Genomic DNA, 21,160 nt, shown 5'->3' with positions numbered 1-21,160 from the left:
ACAATAATATACGTATATATATGCATTTAGTCTTAGAGCCAAAATCGACGATTTTTTTATGTGTACATGGATTTGTTTTACAACGGTTATGTCTTGGTCATGTCTCCAAAAAATACATAAAGTCTGAGGATTAAAAACATAAATATTCATATTTGGTTTTAACAGAAACCGTTCTATGCTACTGACATTATTTTACCTTGTATAACCATTCTTTTGCCTTATTAAGGCTTTTGGCAAAGGTTATTAAACTATTTTAGTTTAACTGTTCTTCACAATCTGTAATCATCAATCTATTTTATATACAAAATGCGTAAATAATATATAAATACATATAATGTTTATAAAACAGATTTCCGAATTGTATTCATTTGTTGATCTGCATAATGTCACTGTAATAAAGCTTTGACGTTGTTATTCTAAAGATATAAATATGCTTGTAATAATTTGTCCTGAACAAAAAGGAGAGAAGGTTATTATTAGTTTCTGAATTTAATAGTCTGTTCCAACCTAAGCCGTTAGTGATATAAATATAGTTGATATATATTTATAATATACTATGTGTCTAGTTTTTATGTATACTTAAAATTAATGTAACTTAGCTTCTCACAAATGACTTGATAAGCTTATAGTTGAAAATGTAAGAGTCTAGCTGAAAAGTTACATTCAGTTGGTTTCTGGACTGGCGTGGGCTATTGGTTAGCGTGCATGATTTAGGAAACCAAGGATTCACGATTCGTGTCCAGTTTCCACAAAAATACCCTCCTTCCTTTGTAGCCGCGAATACACCATGAGCGTGAGTACCAAATCCCACTATCTGGTAAAACAGATATTCCAAGAGTTAGCAATGGATACTGTTGACTAATTGCTTTTCCTCTGATACGTTTGTTCAAAATGAGGGACGACTATGCATAAACAGATCTTTGCGTAGCTTTGCACGAAAATTATGATACAAAATAAATAAGTAAACAATTTACTTATCTATTTATTATGTACGTATTTCCCAGGTTCTCAGTTAACCGTATCAACCTATAAAAAGAATCACAATGATATACAATGTCGTTTTAACCATAACTGTGATGTTAAAGTATGTAATAATATAGAATGATGACAAAATTATTAATGTCTTCAACACTTATTGAGCAGATTTTCTCTAAACTATCTCATCTGAAGTTAAATGTAAAAAAATGTGACATTTCTGATATGTTGATAATGATTAAACAAATAATGATTAAAAGTACAAACTATATAGAACATTACAAGCCGAAAACATATCTAAAACACTGCATATTTCTCCACGTATATTACATCTAGTCTATATCGAGCAGTATTATTTACTTAACGAAGGAGGTAGAACACCATAATGAAATATACGTACGAATAGCTACACTGTCAAAATGTTTCAGAGAGAGAAGTGTCTGCTTTCATCTTTAGAGCCCACTTTAATAGCGAGTGGGACCAATTTTTAGTTAACACAGTATGAACATTACGTATATTGCTTGCTTTTAACTGTTGTAATAGACAACCAATGTTTTGGTAAAACAGCTCTGAGCACTCTGAAATTTTAGAGTCTACCTCTACTGATCCTCAAATGTTGTTCTAAAATGTTACGGAGTGGTTCAGTTCTTTAAAAGTCAAATCTCTTGGTTGATTAAGGCAGATTAGATTCTTGACGCTATTTGATTGAAACCATTACTGGACACAACCTTCGATGCACCATGGTGCATTAATATACTAAAAGAGTGATCCTTTTTTAGAGAACTTAATTCAGTTCAGTCACTTCCAGACCAAATGAATCACAATACGTCAAGGCACTCAAGATTCCCTTATTTAGTATCAGATATACCCCCCATTGTTGTAGCAACTGAATCAAATCCAGAGCATCCGCTAGCTTTCCTCAAATGTAAAACAGCAACAGTGAATGATGAAAATCATCATTCTACATAAAGACTTTTCATACTTTTTTCCCTAATTTTCATGCTCAATCCATAGGAGAGAACACATCCTAGATTCACAGTTGTTTTGATCAGTTTGTAACCTGCATACAGCCTGTCTGAGAATCGAGTAACATTAGGCTCCCTACAGACAGTGGATTGGCTGTTCTGTAGACTTTCATTAAACTTCTAACGGCTGAGGAATGATTAAATATTGGCGGCAAGCCAGACATTCTAGTGGGCTTTCATTTCTTCAGCACATTACCCACAGCGAATTTGTGCCTAAGTAAGCGGGTTAAAATAAACAGTTTCATATTAGTATGCTGTATGCAGTAAGCGATAAGAAGTCTGTATGAATACTTACTTGTGTCATCTTAACATCACCTGACTGGTTGTGGCAGCTGCTCACCTATACAATCCTTACGTAGCAATTCATATGCAAATTCAATGACAATAAATCCATTTTGCTAAAAGGATGTGTGTTGTCGCATTCCGTTTGTTAGTGCAGTATATATATATATATATAATGCTGTCTATTTCGAGAAAAAAAAGTTGCAAAATCACAATGAACATTGATTATATTACAGATTTATTTTATTTTCTCCACGGGTAAAAAAAAATATATAATCTATGACGTATAGGTCTTAAATATTACAATGAACATTGATTTGTTTGCTCAACATACAAACCTTGAAAGTATTCGCATTAATACTCTAAGTACAAAAGTTAAGTACGAATTTAGACAATATCTCATTTTACAGTTGGTGTTAAGATAGTTCAAAATAATTAGTCTTTTAATCCTACGTTAAACGTTTTAAAACAACTATACCTCAAACTAACCGTGTTTTACTTGCATGCTAAGCAAGTTTAACGTCATACCTATTATATTGTCATTCTCTATACATGAACAGGCGATAAAGTTTAGTAGTGATAACGTAAATACACTCAATTTAAACAATATCGAACCAAGCAAGCCTTGAAAACAAAAAGTCACTGAAATTTACTATCTCCCATATGCAAATATTGACACTTAAGTGAAATGAAGAAGGAAAGGAGAGACACCCAGTTCCAGTGACCACATAATTCAGTTCCCGTGGCATAGCTATCATCTTGCCTGTATATACATAGAAGGAAGCATTTATATAGCTTCTTAAAAGATGTTTATTCATGAAAATGTTGAGATAAGGCTTAATTGTTTTCGTATTAAAACAAAGAGTATGTTACAGTTCTCTTTAAAATGAAACTCTATATAACATCTCTAGGGACAGTAGTTGACGTAACTTTATTTTTGTTCACACTTTTTATTTACTCGTTTGAAAAGTTTACTTATAATCTCCAAGTTCCGTTCAAAATTCAGAACAATGCTTTTACCTTTATAAAAGTGTCTTGATTGTCAGATATTGGCGTGCAGATGAATATACTATTGTTGAGTGTTCATGTTGGCAGATTCTATTGTTAACATGCATTAGTATATTGTATTCTTAAATAAATTATTAGGTTTTCTAATTTGTACAAAATGCCTATTAAATTTCTAACCTATAGTGAATAAGTCAGTTTCAATATTCATTTAGTATTTTAATCAAGTGATTTTACTTATTAATTATTATTTCATCTATATTACATCAAACATATGGCAATTGCCAGTGACATTATGAAACAAAAATATTAAACTTCGGTCAATTTTAACAGCTTAACCATTATATCAAAAATAAAACAAACTTACCTCAGGCACTCTATTCACTGATAATATTTTATGTTAAGTACAAGGTTGCTAAAATAATAATAACAATATCAATGATTTTCACTAAACAGATATTCACTTATATAATACATCAGTAGTCATCAGTTACAAATGATCACTAGAACAACAATGTAAAAAAGTTCCAAGTTTTTGAACCCAGGATATATATTGTCAGTTAAGCTGATAACTTCTATTATAATTTCGATTTGTTAAAAGGCTAGGATATGGTAGAGTGGTTAGCGTGTCAGTCATAATATCGGAAGGTCCATATACCATTGGAGGTTCTGTACATTTATCCTTGGAGGCGTTATAATCGTGACAGTAAATCCCACCAGTCGGTTTAAAGTTGACGTATAAAAGTTATGGTTGTCTACCTTCTACTCAGAAGTTCTTAAGGATGGCTACGCCTGAACCTTACACATTTGTTACCTGGTCGTTTAGCCCATGTATCGTGTAATGTACCAAATACCAAATCAATTTGTAATTAGAAAAAAATTCAACATTCGTGGGTGAATGTAATATGTCTCCGCTACGCAGTCCCAACATGGCCAATTTTGTCGTACGAAAAATGAAAAACTGTCTCTATCACTACTTTGGATCTCCAAGAAGATACCTTTTTATTAAATCCTATGTAAATTGGTCAAAATATGGCCGAGTAATTGACCAAAAACCTCAAATTAGTAGTCCAACTTTTTCATGCCAATGTATTGGGCGCATGAAAATTTATATCTGTGCCAATTTTCATTTTGATTGCTGTAAATACGACCGCACAGGAGCCCGAAAGATACATTTTTCGGTTGTTTGACTTTTGAGTCCATACAATCCTTAAAAGTTCTAAATCAAACAAATGAAAAAGGTATCTGGACGTATTGGACAATGGTATAACTCTACCAAGTTTGAAGTCAATCCAATGAGAAATGGAGGAATGGCGTTAGACTGAAAAGTGTTTGGAAGAAGAAGAAAAAAACAATAGAAAAACAGTGCGTCTCTGCGGAGACATAAAGATACTTCTTTGTCCAATTTATGACATTTACGACTATGTTGGACAGATTGTAAGCTTCTCACTGTTAGTTACTTTGATGTACGAGAGCGTATCATAAACTGTGATTTCCTTTCTTTAAATTGAGTATGTCTCAAGAAATATTTCTCATTGTTATTGAAAAAATATTTGATTTCTTACTTTAGAACAAAATTGAAAAATTAAGTGATAAGTATGTCTTCTTCCCATATTTAAAAATATCAGTTGAATATTGACTTCACTGTGTTTTGAGGGTTTTATTATAATATACTAACCTGCACAATGTATATCTATAATCCCATTCTACATAGGAGACCTTTATATATAAATATTTATGTCTGCATAAATCTGGGATTTACAGAGCAAAGTTCAATAAACTTCAATAAACTGACATACCAAATCCAGGACCTTTATCTCAGCTAATCATCATCGCTAGATTCCAGACAGAAGATCCGAAGTCTCTTATAATTCATATATATTTTATTACCTTTGTCTGATTCTACAAAGACGAACAAAGATATCTATAACACATTTTAGTCTATAGTCTTACATTGATTCGAGAAGAAGACCGAAGTATCTTAATATGTTTTAATTGATCATCTTTTAATTCTTTACCATCTTCACTTGATTCGAGACAGAAGAGAAGACGAGCGATTTTGCTCTGTTTATTCAGATATTTATTTCAGTCTGTAGAAACGTATGAAGGCAGACATTGTTTATCAAATAAAGTTCATAATCATTAGTGAGTGTTCAAGACAAATGTAAAGTTTCATTAACTACAATTTCCTTCCAACATGTTAAACAGAAATTTGTATTCATAGGAGAATCAAACATTCTAAAAGTGAAAGAAAAAAAAAGATACTTTTACTTTATCATCAATACAAAATTCATAAACTTTAAAATATTGGTTTTAAAACAAGTATGGATTGTTATAGTTAATTAAAGTATTCATCTAGTTTCTGTATTTAGTATTTGAAAATTTTAATTTAAAATTGAACTTAAGAATAAGTGTAGCCTGCTTCCCACGTTTCACAGCTTTGATATCACCAATTATATACTGTAGCCTGATTCATAAATTTTACAGCTTTGACATGACTAATTTTATAATGTATGGTACTTCATACCTTTTACATAGTATAGAGGGCATCTGAAATAATACGAACTATGACTTTTCATCAAGTGAATCGAGAAATACCTGTTGTTTTTCTGTATGTGCTTTTTTTATAAAGTTATAAATAATATGACGAATCGTGATAAAAGAATCATTACAAAAAAAAGTATCGCATTTTTATGTGAAATTTGCAAAAAAGGAGTAGTAGAAAAACCAAGAGTAGATAGTTTCAAGGTTTTTCTTCTGTACAAGCTGTAGCAGTATTTTTCTTCTACTACATCCAACACTTAGGTGTCGCTGTACAAAAATTACGAAACGACACGTGTTTATTTAAATCTAAGATTAAAATATTATGCTTATTTTACTTTATTCTTTCGGTAAGTGTATAACATTTTTTTTTCATTACTCACAGGTAACTTTGATTCCAGCGTTTTTTTCGCCTATCATCATTAATGGATCTCTCCCCACGGTTTCCTGAATGTCAAGTTAAGTGTAAAGAATTCACTACAGGAGCTCCAAGACAGTCTATAATAAAAATGCACACTCTGACATCTAATGGTTCCCTCGACGAAACAACCAGAATCAGCAGTACCTGTACAGTTTAATAAATCTTTATCTAACCTTAAGTTTCACAAACTTTAGGAATTGCGTTGAAACATTTTTTTCATAGTGTTTAACTTAAAAAAAAAAAAACAATGATAGAAGTTTCATCCAAGCGGTTCCCGAAAAAACGCTGGAGGCCGCTTTTTCAACTTTTTGCTGTTGGTATAACTTTGGTTTTGTATCTTTCTTATTTTTATTCTACATCGACCAGTACCAAAAAGACAAGTCATAGCAATGAATGGAATAAGTTTTTGAATTTTGAGACAAAAGGATACAAGTTGGTGCCTTCACGACATCTGCTTCAAACAAGGAATCATAATAGTAGTGAACCAACCAAACAACCGCCTCAGTTTCCAGAAGACCTGTTCACTGAGCAACAGCGTAAGCACGGGGCAGTGATTTTTCACGTCCTCGGACTTGTTTACATGTTCGTTGGTTTGTCCATTGTGTGTGACGAGTTCTTCGTTCCTACTCTGGACGTGATCACAGAAAAACTCCAGATATCTGAGGATGTGGCAGGTGCTACCTTCATGGCAGCTGGAGGGAGTGCACCTGAGCTATTCACTAGCATCATCGGTGTTTTCATCTCGTTTGATGATGTCGGAATTGGTACCATCGTGGGGTCGGCTGTCTTCAACATCCTCTTTGTAATTTCCATGTGTGCCATTTTCAGCAAGGACGTACTGCAACTGACGTGGTGGCCTCTCTTCCGAGACGTTAGTTTTTATTCCATTATATTAATAATCCTTATGGCATTTTTCAATGACAATATAATTCACTGGTACGAAGCCACGGTTCTTTTTTTATGTTACATTGCTTACGTGTCCTTCATGAAGTTCAACTCACAAGTCGAGCATTTCGTGAAGAGGATTTTAAATAGAAATAAAGTAAAGAAAGTGCGCAGCACAGATCATTTGATGGCAGGTGTAAGTACATTTTTAGAAAATTTCATTTAATCTAGTTTTAATGGTATTATATTACGTTTAATACAATATTTGATATATATACATATATGTATGTGTGTGTGATGTTAGCATTATCCTTGAAACAGTTTTTGTCTCGAATAAAAAATAACAATATTCACGCTTACTTTTCTTAACGCCTGGATATGAAAATTGTGTAATTTGACTCAATATTATGTGATGGTTGTGGTAGTGAAAGATCTAAAGCTTATACAAATATAGATATAGAAATACTATAATTATTCTTATAGACGTACATGACCAATAACAGGAACCCTTTACGATTCCACGAGGTTTAACTGGAAGAAGTTACCAAACGATAGATTAAGTAGATAGAAAGACATTGAAAATCTAGCTTCAGGGCAACAGAATGGTTTAGGAAAATTTTAATCCTATTATGTTGCAAAACTAAAACTTTGTAGTCTTGACAGTGTATGTGAAACTAGTTAATGCTTTTATCATTCCATGTGAAGGATGTAAAAGGGGCAACTGACCGAAAACATGAGACTGAAAAATCGATGTAGATTATAATTAACGTTAGGCATGACAAATTAGTTTTAGCGTTAGTCTCACAGAGTTAGCCAATTAGTATTATCCAAGATGAAATTATTTTAATATTAATGCTATCTTTTTTTTAAATAATTCTAAAAATGTGGAAACGAGTACATTTGGTCAGACAAAATATTCAAATAAAGCTGTAACTTTGAAGCAGAGTTTTGACCCTATTCCTTACACCAAGCTTTAAAACAGTACTTATATAACACAAAAGTTTCGACCCTATTCCTTACACTAAGCTTTAAAACAGTATTTATATAACACAAAAATTAGGCTACAAATCGGAAAGTTTTTTTCATGATTAATTAGTTTACTTTTAGGGAAAAAAGGGATTCCATTTATTTTACGCAAAATTATTTTATCATTGCTATACTATGCTGACAAAGCAATGGAATGTCATATATTACTGTTAAAACAAAATGTGTTTAAACTGGTGATACTGCTTTTACTCATAATAAACAGCAAACTTGTATCCATATACATTTATATTCTGATTTTCGCTTGCATAATACAGGTTATTATTATCATAATTTGTGCTCAATCGTAAGAACTTGAACATGTTTTTGAAAGTTAGCTATCAAGAACTTGCTTCTAATCCTGAAGATCAGTAGTTCTTCTGAGATTTTCTGTTTTTGTTTTGCTCTGTTATTCAGCAACACCGTGACGCTAAAGTACTAAGGCAAAATGAGATAAAATGAAAAATTCACGAGGAGTTTGAATTGCTCTCCCCTTGTGTCTATTTTAGCGGATACGCCTTCAAGAAGGAGAAAGCAGGGAGCTAAAATTGCATTAAGTCTTCATTAGGAGACTGTAAATTGGACCCAGCGGTAGTAACATGTCTGAAGTAACAAGAAGAAATTATAAAATCATCATATAGTTAATCGTCAAAAAATATTAGGAAAATGGAGCATAAAATGAAATGACACAATTAAAGTGTAAGAATCGCTTGTAGTAAGGAATTATTTATTAGGCTTCAAGTAGCTTACTTTTTTATTACAATAACTTGTTACACATTCTTTTACTGCGTAACGTTCAAGTAACTTTTATTTCGACAGAACTTGTGTTTTAAGATTTTTTCATTAGTTTTATAAAAAAATATTATTGTTGTGTTTTACCACTGGCTCACCTAGGGGGCCTGTAGAAAAATGAGTATTCTTCTGGTATATGACAGCCACTTTTGTATTTTTCATAGCGTTGAGATTTTTGTTTTGTAATCAGATTAAGTACATGGATTTTGTTCACCTGCTCTGGTTAAGTTGAAAATATGAAGCATATTTGCTCATATTGAATAACAAGTTCTGAATTCTGATTAGCGGCCTATTGAAGATTCGAGCTATATGAACTGTCATTAGCGTAGTAATTATCCAAATAAACTTGAAATGTGTGTGAGAGATGGTGTGGTAGGGATTTCGTGTAAGCACACTAGTACTCCTACCTTTGTTCTCCGACATAGCCAAGGATATGTTGAGGATATCTAACTTTGCAACTAAAGAAATCAATCGGGTTTGTTCACCTTTCTCTATAAAAAACAACAACAACAACAACAACAAAAGTCTGGTGTCTGAATGATTGCAACACAAATTCAAATTAAAAATAAAATCACAGAACACAAAAGTGTTGACATATGCACAATATTTCTTTCTAATTTTATATAATCTACATAAAAGTAATAACATGTGAATTAACATCACATCAATTAACATCACATAATTTTTAGTATTCAACTAAAAATTATTTTGAATTGAAAACCGCAAGTCGTTCGTGTTGTTAGAAAACGCAAAACTTGTGTGTTTATATCACACAAGCAATTGTGTTATAGTTCGTACAAGACTGTGTTGTTGCGAAATAAATTTGTTTCAGTTTCCAACTCAATTTTTGTTAACAATAAATCCTATCACAATAGTTCTGTTTCGTGCGGAGTTCTTTATATTTTATAATTTAAGATCTAAAAAACGATTAAAGTATCTATTGATACCTAATTTATTGAAGTTGAGTCAAGCGCTCTACATTTGCTATTGAAGTAAAGCAGAAAATTAAAAAATAATGATTTAGTACATTAGCAGTTTTCGCAGAATACCTAAATAGATATCATTCAAATAGAAATGAAAAAAATCGACTAGTTATTCTCCCGATAACGAATGTTTTTGAAAATGTGAGATAATTTTCTTGCTATCATAATCACAGATAAAACTACGTTCATTTTTAAACTAATATCTGTTGAACGTAAGCATACGTCAATAACGTTATCGAGGTGCAGTTGTTAGGAACGTGTTTATAATCACAAGTTTCAAACTTGGAGTCTACTTCTGTCACGGTTCGGTGAAAGATTGCGTGATGTGCATAGTTATATGCATGTATTAACGGAACTTGCTGTGTATGATCTTGTTAATATGCGTGATCTAGTTAGTTGGACAAATTATGCGTTTATGGTTACGACTGAAGTATAAATATTAATTTTTAAATAACTAACTTTATAAGCTATGCGGTAAAGGTACCAAAGTTACGTAGAATTACACTAGCTGAAATTAAACAATAATGTGTAGGCGATACTATAAGATATTTTCTATATATGGTATTAATACAGAGAGTTAATTACACTTTACGAGAATTATTTGCTTATGTTAGTGTGATACCGTATCGCTACAGTTATAAACTGTGGGTTCATGTGCAATATGCTTAACAACTTTATATTTGATTGAGACCGAGAGTGACCGAGTGATTATCGAGTGTGATCCGGGGATATTGTGGTCGTGTTCTGACGTCTCAGAAACGTGCTCCACACTTGTGGGTCTTGGGTTGTGCTGGTAGAGTCCAATACAAAGCAAGTCCAATATTCGGTCAGATAAGAGTTCGCGGTAGGTTTTGTTGCTGTTTTCCTTCTATTCCAAGAGTTATCGAACCGTTTTCTTGTCCGTAACTATCTCCTCCTCTCCCCTCCATTCCAGTGGCATAGCGGCATTTCTACAGACGTATACTACTAGAAACCGGATTTCGATACCCGTGGTGGCCAGACCACAGATAGCCCTTTGTTTTGTAGCTTTGTGCTTAATAACAAACAACAACCGAAACTCCCTTTTGTAAAGGTAAATATTTAAAAACTCACATTAATGTAACTTAAACACATCAAAAACAATAACTGTCATATAAGAAAAAAAAAAAAAAGACTGACACGATAATACACAATAATATACTGCTCGTTTTTGAAACATTCATTTACAAAACAAAGATAATAATAAGAGAAAAAGAAAGTGGATACCGTGCCCAGACAGTGAAGCCGAGGATTCGTATTTTTCGTCCCGTTACCACACGCACACACACAAAACGAGCTTTCTGGTATGTAGCTATGGGTACTTTATAGGAATGATGGTCAAATCCCGCCATTTTGTCAGATAACAGTAGCCCAAGAGATCATGGTTGGTGTTTTTGACGAGCTACCTTCCACCAAGTCTGTTAGCTCAAAATTTGCACAGAGAACTTTTGTGTATCTATGCACGAAAATCTGAAACGAACTCACAAGAAAAAAATGGAAATTTCCTCATTGTAGCAAAAACCAGATATCAAAGAGGTTAATAAGATGAAGCAAATATCTTTGATTAGATATTATAAGAAATTTGTCGTATTTATCAACTCCTTCTCGAACCGTTTGAAGCCTCTTGCGACTCACAGTTTCAGAAAACTTGCTCTAGTTTATCAGTTCAAATTTAGGAACGGTTATATGCAGATATCTCTCGTTTATTTTTGATCAATTTTTTAGTTCAAACAATTTGTTATTGCCAAAAGTACGTAGGGTGCCTGTTCACTGTCCAAAGGATGCAGCCTCAGTGTGTGTGTGTGGTGGGGGGGGGGGGTCCAGGTGTCTTAGGGTTATATAATTATAATGTAATATGTCAGTTATACCGAGACCCGAGAGTTATATAATTGTTAGATAATACATACAAGTGAGGGTTATACAACTGTTATGTAATAGGCACCAGAGGGTACTGCTGTCCTATGGGAGGAGAGGGTCTGTTACTATAAGCGAATGATGCTACTAAGGGCAATGTTACCTTAGTTTGTAGGATGATCGATTTTACTATATTTGCATAGCATAATTTTTGCAAATACCTGTCCTGAAAAGGTCGGATTTTTCGTGATAACATCCCTAAGTAATACGCAATAATTTAACACACAATCTGATTGTTTCACTAGTTTAGCTTTATGCATTAACTAAATTCTTATGCTATACGTCTACCCATATAACTATTGTTCTTATTTACTGTATTGTGTATAACAGTAGATGAGTCCTTAACAAAACATTTCATTTTACACATGTTGAGAGTTACTTTAAATATTACATATATCTTACAAATGCTGGTGTTTTTCTCCAGGTGGACAGTGTATAAAACAGGCGGATGGTGTTATTATAGGTGGATGCTGTTGTTAGGCATATTGTATGTGTTTTACAAAGGCAGATGGGTGTTACTAGGTGGATTGTGTTATAAAGGTGTTATAGGCAGATGGAAAATTGTGTTACTAGAGTTAGTGTTTTTAGGGCAAATGGTGTTTATATTAACAGATAGTTCAAAAGGATAATGATCTCATCATAGGGTATTTCAAAGTGTCTCAACATCTGATTACATCATCAACATTGTAGCCTAGATTTAATTATATGTCCTGAAAAGTTACAAGTAAAACCATTAATTTAACGAGAGAACTATTATAACACTGTTACATAATTCAGTTTTATCATACATGCTTTCTTAATTTATACATTATTTGAGCTAGACAAATACAGGGTGGTCCAAAATTATCTTTCCTATTTTAAAATTTAATAATTAAATAACTAAGGAAATTCAGCCATGCAGTTTTAAACACCTGTTTAGTGTTAGGTATTTGCTTTTTTTTTTCACTGCAGTGAGTAGTGTTACCCTGTAAAATGGCAACTGTGCAAGAAAAGGCTCAATGTGTCATTTGGCTTGCAGAGACCAAGTCAGTGATTGAGGTGCAGCATAATTATAGATGCCAGTACAAAAAAGAAGCACGTGGGTATGTTAAGGATATCGTGTATCTCGCAGTTATAGCAAATATCACGAAGTTAAAGACCAGGATAATGGACCCCATTCCACTGCAATTGTGGACATGTTCCAGAAAATGTGGACTGAAATTGAATATCAGTTAGATGTGTTGAGAGCCTCTAATGGTGCAATCATAGAAGTCTACTAACATGACAATAACAACTGTTTGAGTTGGGTTACAAGATGTTAAATACTGCTTGGTTGTGTTTCATTAGCTACTTAATATACTTTACAATTATCCACCAGCTTATATATAAAACACTTTTCTAACTCACTTATTTCATGCTTTTTGCTTCTACATTTAATTTGCATGACATACTTTCTTTGCATTTTCTGACATTTTATATGTTGAACACTTATTTCTAATTCATTTCTATAATTTATATACTATATAACATCCATTTGTCTTGAAAAGGATGCTTATTTAAATCTCTAAATAATCTATAATAATAAAATGACGTCTCTATGTCTGTGTGTGACCACCAGAACTCCAAGAGGAAAGAACCTAGAAACCTGAAATTTTGCACACATAGTAAGTGGACCATGAGAGTGTGCACCTGGGTATTATTACTTATCCACTTGCGTGCGCGCATCTTTTTGTGAGGCAAGCTAGCAAAAAACCACATAGAAAAGAATATGTGGCCACCATAGTTCCCAGAGCAAATAGCCTAGAAACCTGAACTTTTGCACACATACTAAGTATACCCTGAGGGTGTGCACCTGTGTAGTAATTATCTTATCCACGAGCATGTACGTGTGCATCTTTTAATGAGGCAAGCTAGTGAAAAACCATATCGAAAAGAAGTGGTTCCTTATATAACAACTTCCAATGTATAGAAAAGCCAGTGCATTTTAGTAACAATACTACTATGGCTTTTGTCTTTTGCTTAACCACGGAAGTATATAGGTTGTGCTTTTATGCTAAAATGGGTTCAGAATACACACACACTATCAACCTAATATCTCGAACGAAGCTGGGTGTTTTTGCTAGTATACAATTATGTCATGTTTAGTTATAATTTGATTTGTTCCACTAGAGTTTAAAGGCTTTATGTAAATAATTATTTTAAATGTCACGTTTATTATCTTTCTGTAACGTTTTTCATACAATATGCCTACAGCTTGTTTTTTGCTGGTTTTGAACTTTATGCATTTTGGGCTCGATAAGTAATATTATTACCATATCAAAAAATGTTTACTACAACTAGATAAACTTTTTCAACCTATTGCTTAATTATTCTGTTGCATCCCAGCTGATGACAAACTGAAGCTAACATATTTGCCTAACGCGAAAACCCCAATCAGTATATCTAAGTTTTTGAACTTCAAGACTGCTGATGGGCTCTATAAACTTTGATTGTTAGGAAATATAAATGGCAGGAGAGGTCGTCACGGGGCCAAGCAACCAATTCCATCTTGAACCTGGCAGAATAAAAAAGTCAATAGCACTGAAAGGTCTGGAATTAGAAAATATTGGTAAAATATATTATTTCTATTTTACAATGATATTTGTGAAACTAAAGTTATGTCACTTTATAATGATTCAAATGTATGTATTAAATATTTGTTGATAAATCAGAAAACATATTACATTATAAAATCTAATGTTAAAAGCTCACCAAAGCGCCAAACACATTTTTTTTTCATAAATGTAACCGAAAAAGAGTTGACAGTCACAATCTTAAAAGGACCTCTAACTATAAATTAAGGGATTTTTTTTCTTTTGCATTTTATATATACGACGCATTTACTGTTTAGCATTATAACAATGATGTAAAATCGCAAACTTGACAAGCATACTGAAACAATTATTAACAGAACTTGAAGATGCAGTAATACACTATATACAGCTTAACTTATAAAATACTGGATTAGCTTTCATATAACTTTTGTATATTATGTTCATATTAATATTTCAGTTAGAGTTTATATTTTTCTTTAGTCTAACATTATGTGAAAACAAACACTGAAATTATCACGAGACGTTTTAATACATAATACAAAATATATGCCACCATATAAATAAATGCAAAAAGGATTCAAACATGTGCATCATAGCCAAACATAATTATTTGTGACACCAGAAGTGATATTTTTTCACACTGCATGTTCAGTATATGTGACGTTTCAATTTATATGCTCAGAAAGATTATTTTAGATTTCAAAACACATATTTTCCTCAGATAGATTTTGAAAATACTATTGTTTGATCGATCCTCCTATGAAATATACTAACATTGTGTTATTATGATCATCTGCCTATAATCACATTATCATTATTAACACAAACCAGCTATAGAAACATTGCTCTTACTAGCACCGTCCGCCTATAGACCCCTGGTAACACTATTCACCTATAGAACCTTGGTAACATCATCTGCCTACAGTAACAGACCCTCTGGTATTGAACTATGATGTCACCTCTCCCTAAGACAGCTACGCCCTTTGGTGCCGCTCACGGAACTATGATGCAACCCATAGCAACACGCCATCTAGTGCCAATTTGTGGAACTGTTATGTTATCCCTCCCCTAACACAGATGCGCCATATGGTGCCTGATACATAACAGTTATGTAACCCTCAGGTGTTGCCATAATTTGCTTATTACGTAATAGTTATGTAACCCCCACTGTGGTGGCATCCTTTGGTTAGGGCGCTCGAATCACAATCTGAAGGTTGCGGGTTCGAATCCGCGTCCCACCAAACATGGTCGCCCTTTCAGGCATGGGGGGTGTTATAATGTGACGGTCAATCCCACTATCCGTTGGTAAAAGAGTAGCCCAAGAGGTGGCTCCCCTTTAGTCTTACACTGCGAAATTAGGGACGGCTAACGCAGATAGCCCTCGTATAGCTTTGCGCGAAATTCAAAAACAAACAAAAAGCAATCCTTTGGGCGGTGAAGAGGCGCCATAACTATTGCCAAAATATTAAAATGACCTTGCACTTCTTTTCTACAAGATATCAGTTTAAGATAATTGCTTCATTCAGAGAAGTAGAATAATACATCAGGATGTTTTCACAAATTTAAGCCCCCCAGTATCACAGCGATATGTCTGCAGACTTATAACGCTAGAAACCGGGTTTCTATACCCGTGGTGGACAGAGCACAGATAGCCCATTGTGTAACTTTGTGCATAACTACAAACAACAACAACACAAATTTAAAAATGACGTCGAAAGATCTGATAAGTAAAAGGATGAGAAAATTGTGAGTTTAATATTGTACTTGTAACAGATACAGAAGTTTAAAATCACCGCGTCATTAAAACCCTCAGCTTATGTAATTATTAATTAAAATGTAAGATTAATTTATATTTAACGTAATATTTAAAACTGTGTTGAAATAATGTTAAAACAAAAGTATTTTACTCGGATATCACTTTTTGTTATACTATCAAATTGTATGCTTTCCAGGATAATGAAGTAAGCAACATCTTTGATTTTTCTAGATCAAAAATAGAAAATAGCTGTTTAATATTCAGCTCTGGCTATGAGAAAGAAAATAATTTATCTGGTAATAATAAAAAGGTTTCTAAAGTTTGACTATGTAATTTCTTTGTAAAAATAAAAAAAAATTGCGAAATCATGTCGCGGGCTTCTTCGCGTGGATAATACAAAAGCAGAGTTTATACATGCTGATTCACTTTTGGAGTCCACTGACATGCGACAAAAGGACATCACCATCTCAGATAAGCGTTAACTCTGCTCCTGTTTACCGATTAGTTGCGATCAACTTACTGAAGATTATCTGCAGTAGCAAAAATATACTGGATAACATGCACGTCCTAAAAATATGTTAGGAACATTGACTTTATAATCTTTTCATGTTTCTTACTGGTGAGGACAATGTTCCAAATAGTGACTGTTTCTTCCACACGTTTAGAAAGTAATGTATCATTTAAGGAGCAGTAAAACAAGTTTTGCTGAAAGTTTAGAAAAAAAAAATGAAGTTTCGAAATATTCATATCCTGGAAAAGAAAGTGAAATAGTTTTGAAAATATTAAGCTAGAAGGAGTGTTTGTTTGTTTTTAAACATAAAAATATAAAATAGGCTATCTGTGATCTGCACACAACAAGTATCGAAACCTCATTACTGTTGTTATGAGCTTTCGTACTTATCGTTGAGTCACTGGGGGGCTAGATATGAGACTTTCAGAGTTTTACTTTAATCAGATTATGCAGGTGAACACTGGCGAAACACTGTTTAAATAAATATTTATGGTTTTAAATTATTCAAGGTTTTAGCCGAATAGTTTTTAACTTGAAATATGTATAATAAAAGTACCTTATCGTTAGTTATTTGCCAAGAAAATATGTTAAACCTAAAATTACTATTGTATTTATGATGTGAATTTTTTCTCTTTCTAGCCTGACCGTTAAAAATGACGAAATACTGCTTAACTATCCCAAGTGTCAAATGTATTTGGTTAAAAAATATAGAAACTACTTATATTTATAAGAAATAGGAATATCACATCACAAAAGAGGAACACCGATCAAAATATAGTTATTTTTCATTCAATAATTAAATAATTTAGACTCAGTAATTTTACTTCATTGAAAAGATGCGTATTTATCAAATTTCTGCTTGCACCTTAACGCATTGAAAAGTGAAAATAAGTGACCACTGGTTTAATTTTCAATTTCCTTTGTTTTCACATTTTAAGAAAATCCACTGAATTAATTGAAAATACAAGAAACTTTACTGTATATTATGGTCTGTATCAAAGTCATGCGCGAAGAAAGACATAAAAAATTGAGAGGTGATAAAAGATAATTAGTAAAATACAAAGAATTTTTTGCTGAGAAATGTAGTAGATTCCTACACTTGAAATACACAAAACTACAAATCATATGAAATAACAACATTCATAATTTTATATACTTAATGTGAAGGAAACTTTATTTCCACCTTACAGTGGTTAGTGCGACTAATTGTGGATTGGAAGTCTTAGGTTCGAGCCGTAATATAGTGTTGAGCACGTTTCACATTTTCAGGTGTGTGGGCAGTATAGCTTTGATAATAATATAATTATCAATCCCGTAGTTTAGCTAAGAGTACCCGCGTAGGTTGCGGGTGCTGCTTTGGATGTCCTCCTCTGGTCAGCATCACTATAAGAGGCCTTACTGTGTTTCTTTAGTTTGCTGACCAAAGCTGAGCTGATGAACCTTGAATAGGCGAAACTGCAATTCCCACTTGAGAGACAGCGACTCAAATAGTTTATTAGACTTGTACATCACAGATTATATATTCAGTTTTATCTGTAATAATATTTGAAAAACCTAGCGATATTCACCTTTGTATTATGGAACGTAATACATATCAAAATATTTAATGTACCCAATATTTTCGTGCAGAATTTTGTTAAAAATAGCTTTTTTATGTGACACAACATATGGTTTGTTTGTTTTTAATTATGCACAAAGCTACACAAGGGCTATCTGTGCTCTGCCCACCACGGGTATCGAAACCCGGTTTCTAGGGTTGTAAGTCCGCAGACATAACACTGTGCCACTGGGGGGCCACAACATATGGACCAGATTGTTTTTCTTAATATTGGAAAAAGGATGCGCAAACTTGCATTTCTTATCGAAGAAAATTTCAGGAAACCTACACTAAAGCTAAATGTATAAGGTGCCATGTAAATTACTATGTTTCATGCAGCAACTAGATTTCAACTGTTACATAAAGTGTTCAAAAAGTATATATGTTTCTTTCAGATTTTGTGATTCTTTAGAATGATTAAGTGGTAAATACGATCCATACAACATTTACTGAGACCTCTTGGCCAACTATTATCATTAATAATTTTAGGCAGTACCATCAATACAACACACAGTGGGTACATATGCAAATAAAGCTTTGAAATGAATGCGTATTACTATGCATTAGAAACTTATGGCACGAATAGATGCTTTCTTAATTCACGTATAACAAAGGCAAAGAATTATGTTAAAAAATTGTAGAAAATCAAAAGATTGTTTAAATTACTTGCAGTTATGTATGGTGTTTTAATTTAAGTACAGTAGCTTTGTTCACAAATTCCAAACATTTTGTACAACTCTAAAATCCGGGGTTTGATTCCCCGCAGTAGACAGATTGCAGTTAGCTCTTGGAGCTAAAAAATAAGAAAAAAAACATTTTGCTGTAAATAATGATTTCCTTTTATACTAGCTATTAACTAGTAAAACACATTTCCAGTCGATTTGCAATATCTATTTACAAGTTTAAAAATTTTCATATTTGTGTGTGTGTAAAAGGTACTTAGTGTGTTCTAGTGACATCTCTTTCTTAATCGCGTCGCTTTTGATGCCCCAACAGCGTATTGTATATTTCGATAGTGAATTGTCAACAAGTTGAATACTGCCATTGTTTCTTCACGCTAGAATTAACTACCAACAAAGTTTATGTATTTCTGTCAAAATAAATACAGAAAGGCAATTCCGTTAAACCTCATAAGATGATCTCGCGTAAACACACATATAATGGCGTGATTGTTCGAACACACTTATTCATGGATGCTTTAAGCTACACAACCACAACGGTCATACAGAACTGTGTAAGCAAAGTAAACACAACCACAACTGTCATACAGAACTGTGTAAGCATAGTAAATACAACCACAACTGTCATATTGAACTCTGTAAATACAACCTGAAAAATAAAACATGGTTATCACAAAAATCGTCCTTTGAATAATTGCTATAAACATTAGTGTAACACTAAAACATAACTCGAACTTTTCTAACTTTTAGAATAAAAGAGTTTGTACTACTTGGCATTATAGATTATAAAATAAAAGAAAAGAACTGGGTTACCATGAATACGACTTCATATTATTTGCAAGAGACACATGGGAATACATTTTTAAGGCGTCGTTTCATGACTTGATGAAAGAAATCTATTACAAGAATTATTTCCGTCCTTTCAGTTGCCAGTGTTTTTCTCTTACTGTCGCCTAGCAACAGAACAATGCATATTGATATTTTTTTATTAAAAAGATGTTATAGATTCAGAGAAAGAAGCATGCATTAGTAGTAAATGAGTAATGTTTATAAAGTAATGAAAACATAAGTTATATTGAGACTCTTCGTTGTTTTTTCATACTATTCTACGGTATTCATAACATCATTCTTAACATATGTAGTCAAGAGCAATCTCAAAAATGCTGCTTTTATATGGCACGTGTTTCTTATATATAGACATTAAACGTGACCTGAAGACAGAATCAACCATGTACTAATGTACCTAGTAAAGTTTTTTCTAAATCAACGACAGAAAACTTTGTTTCATAATATTTCCACTAAACAACTTTCAATGGAGCATACAAAGATCGATTGATCACATTTTCTTTAGCCCTCTGGTGGCTAAGTGGTAAGTCTCACAACTTACAAGGCTAAAACTTGTGTTTCGATACCCGCAGTAAACATAGCACATATAGCTTATTGTGTAGCTCTGTGTTTAATAACAAGCAAAAATGTTTTCTTATTTTTAGTCTATTTTGACTTTCTTTCTATAATTCGCATCAAGTCCTCTGAATACAATCAACTGACATAAATGTTTCACTGCCTAAACACCTTAAGGTGCCATCAGACAAACACGTACTTGCAAACATGTAAGTAATCTACTGACTGAAATTTATATTTGCAAATTCAAGGTAAGTCTTAATGTAAATGTTGCGTATTACAATTTCGAATCGTCTGAAACTGAGCTAAATTGTAATTCAGATTTAGTAGTTAAATATGCCGACAAGTATCCAATTTATGGTAGTTTTCTTCTTCTTTTTAATACAAATATATTTTAATACACAAACAATAATACAATTTATAATAACAGTTATTGCAAATAGTTATTACAAACAATGATTTATATACAAACGTTTTACAAGCTTACAAGCAATATAAGGTCTTCTTACTAGTCTAGAACTTCCTTGATGTCTTATCGATGGTTCACGATGAGCGAGCTAATTTCGAGTTGATGTAGGTACAATTCAATTAATATGGAGTTAGCTAGCCCTTAATTCTCGCTGATCACACGCCGATTACAGGTCGAGTTTCCACCAATAACGTTAGGTAATGTTTTCGGAAATGCCCGACGTGAGTCCACCGAAGTTAAAAGGTTTGTAATGTTGGAAATTTATAAACGTTCCTGGTCAAATATCTTAAGTTTCCCGATTAATAAGCG

At 32.9% G+C, this 21,160-nt stretch overlaps 1 protein-coding gene across 2 annotated transcripts in view; it reads left to right on the top strand.

Annotated features, from left to right (window-relative positions):
• The window catches only part of LOC106476991 (sodium/potassium/calcium exchanger Nckx30C-like), a 125,409-nt gene that overhangs the window by 7,800 nt on the left and 96,449 nt on the right, over window positions 1-21,160 (top strand). For both annotated transcript variants that reach the window (XR_002609778.1, XM_013937636.2), the window contains exon 2: window positions 6,214-7,330. Coding sequence is in view for 1 of the 2 variants with exons in the window: in XM_013937636.2 (XP_013793090.1) it covers window positions 6,497-7,330 (834 nt within the window). In the remaining variant the exon portion in view is untranslated. The remainder of the gene's footprint in view (window positions 1-6,213; window positions 7,331-21,160) is intronic.

Source organism: Limulus polyphemus, unplaced genomic scaffold, assembly GCF_000517525.1.
Source record: "Limulus polyphemus unplaced genomic scaffold, Limulus_polyphemus-2.1.2 Scaffold7, whole genome shotgun sequence".
In the NCBI taxonomy this organism is placed as follows: domain Eukaryota; kingdom Metazoa; phylum Arthropoda; class Merostomata; order Xiphosura; family Limulidae; genus Limulus; species Limulus polyphemus.
The sequence above is the reverse complement of the archived record's forward strand: the minus strand, read 5'-3'. Positions and strand labels throughout refer to the sequence as shown.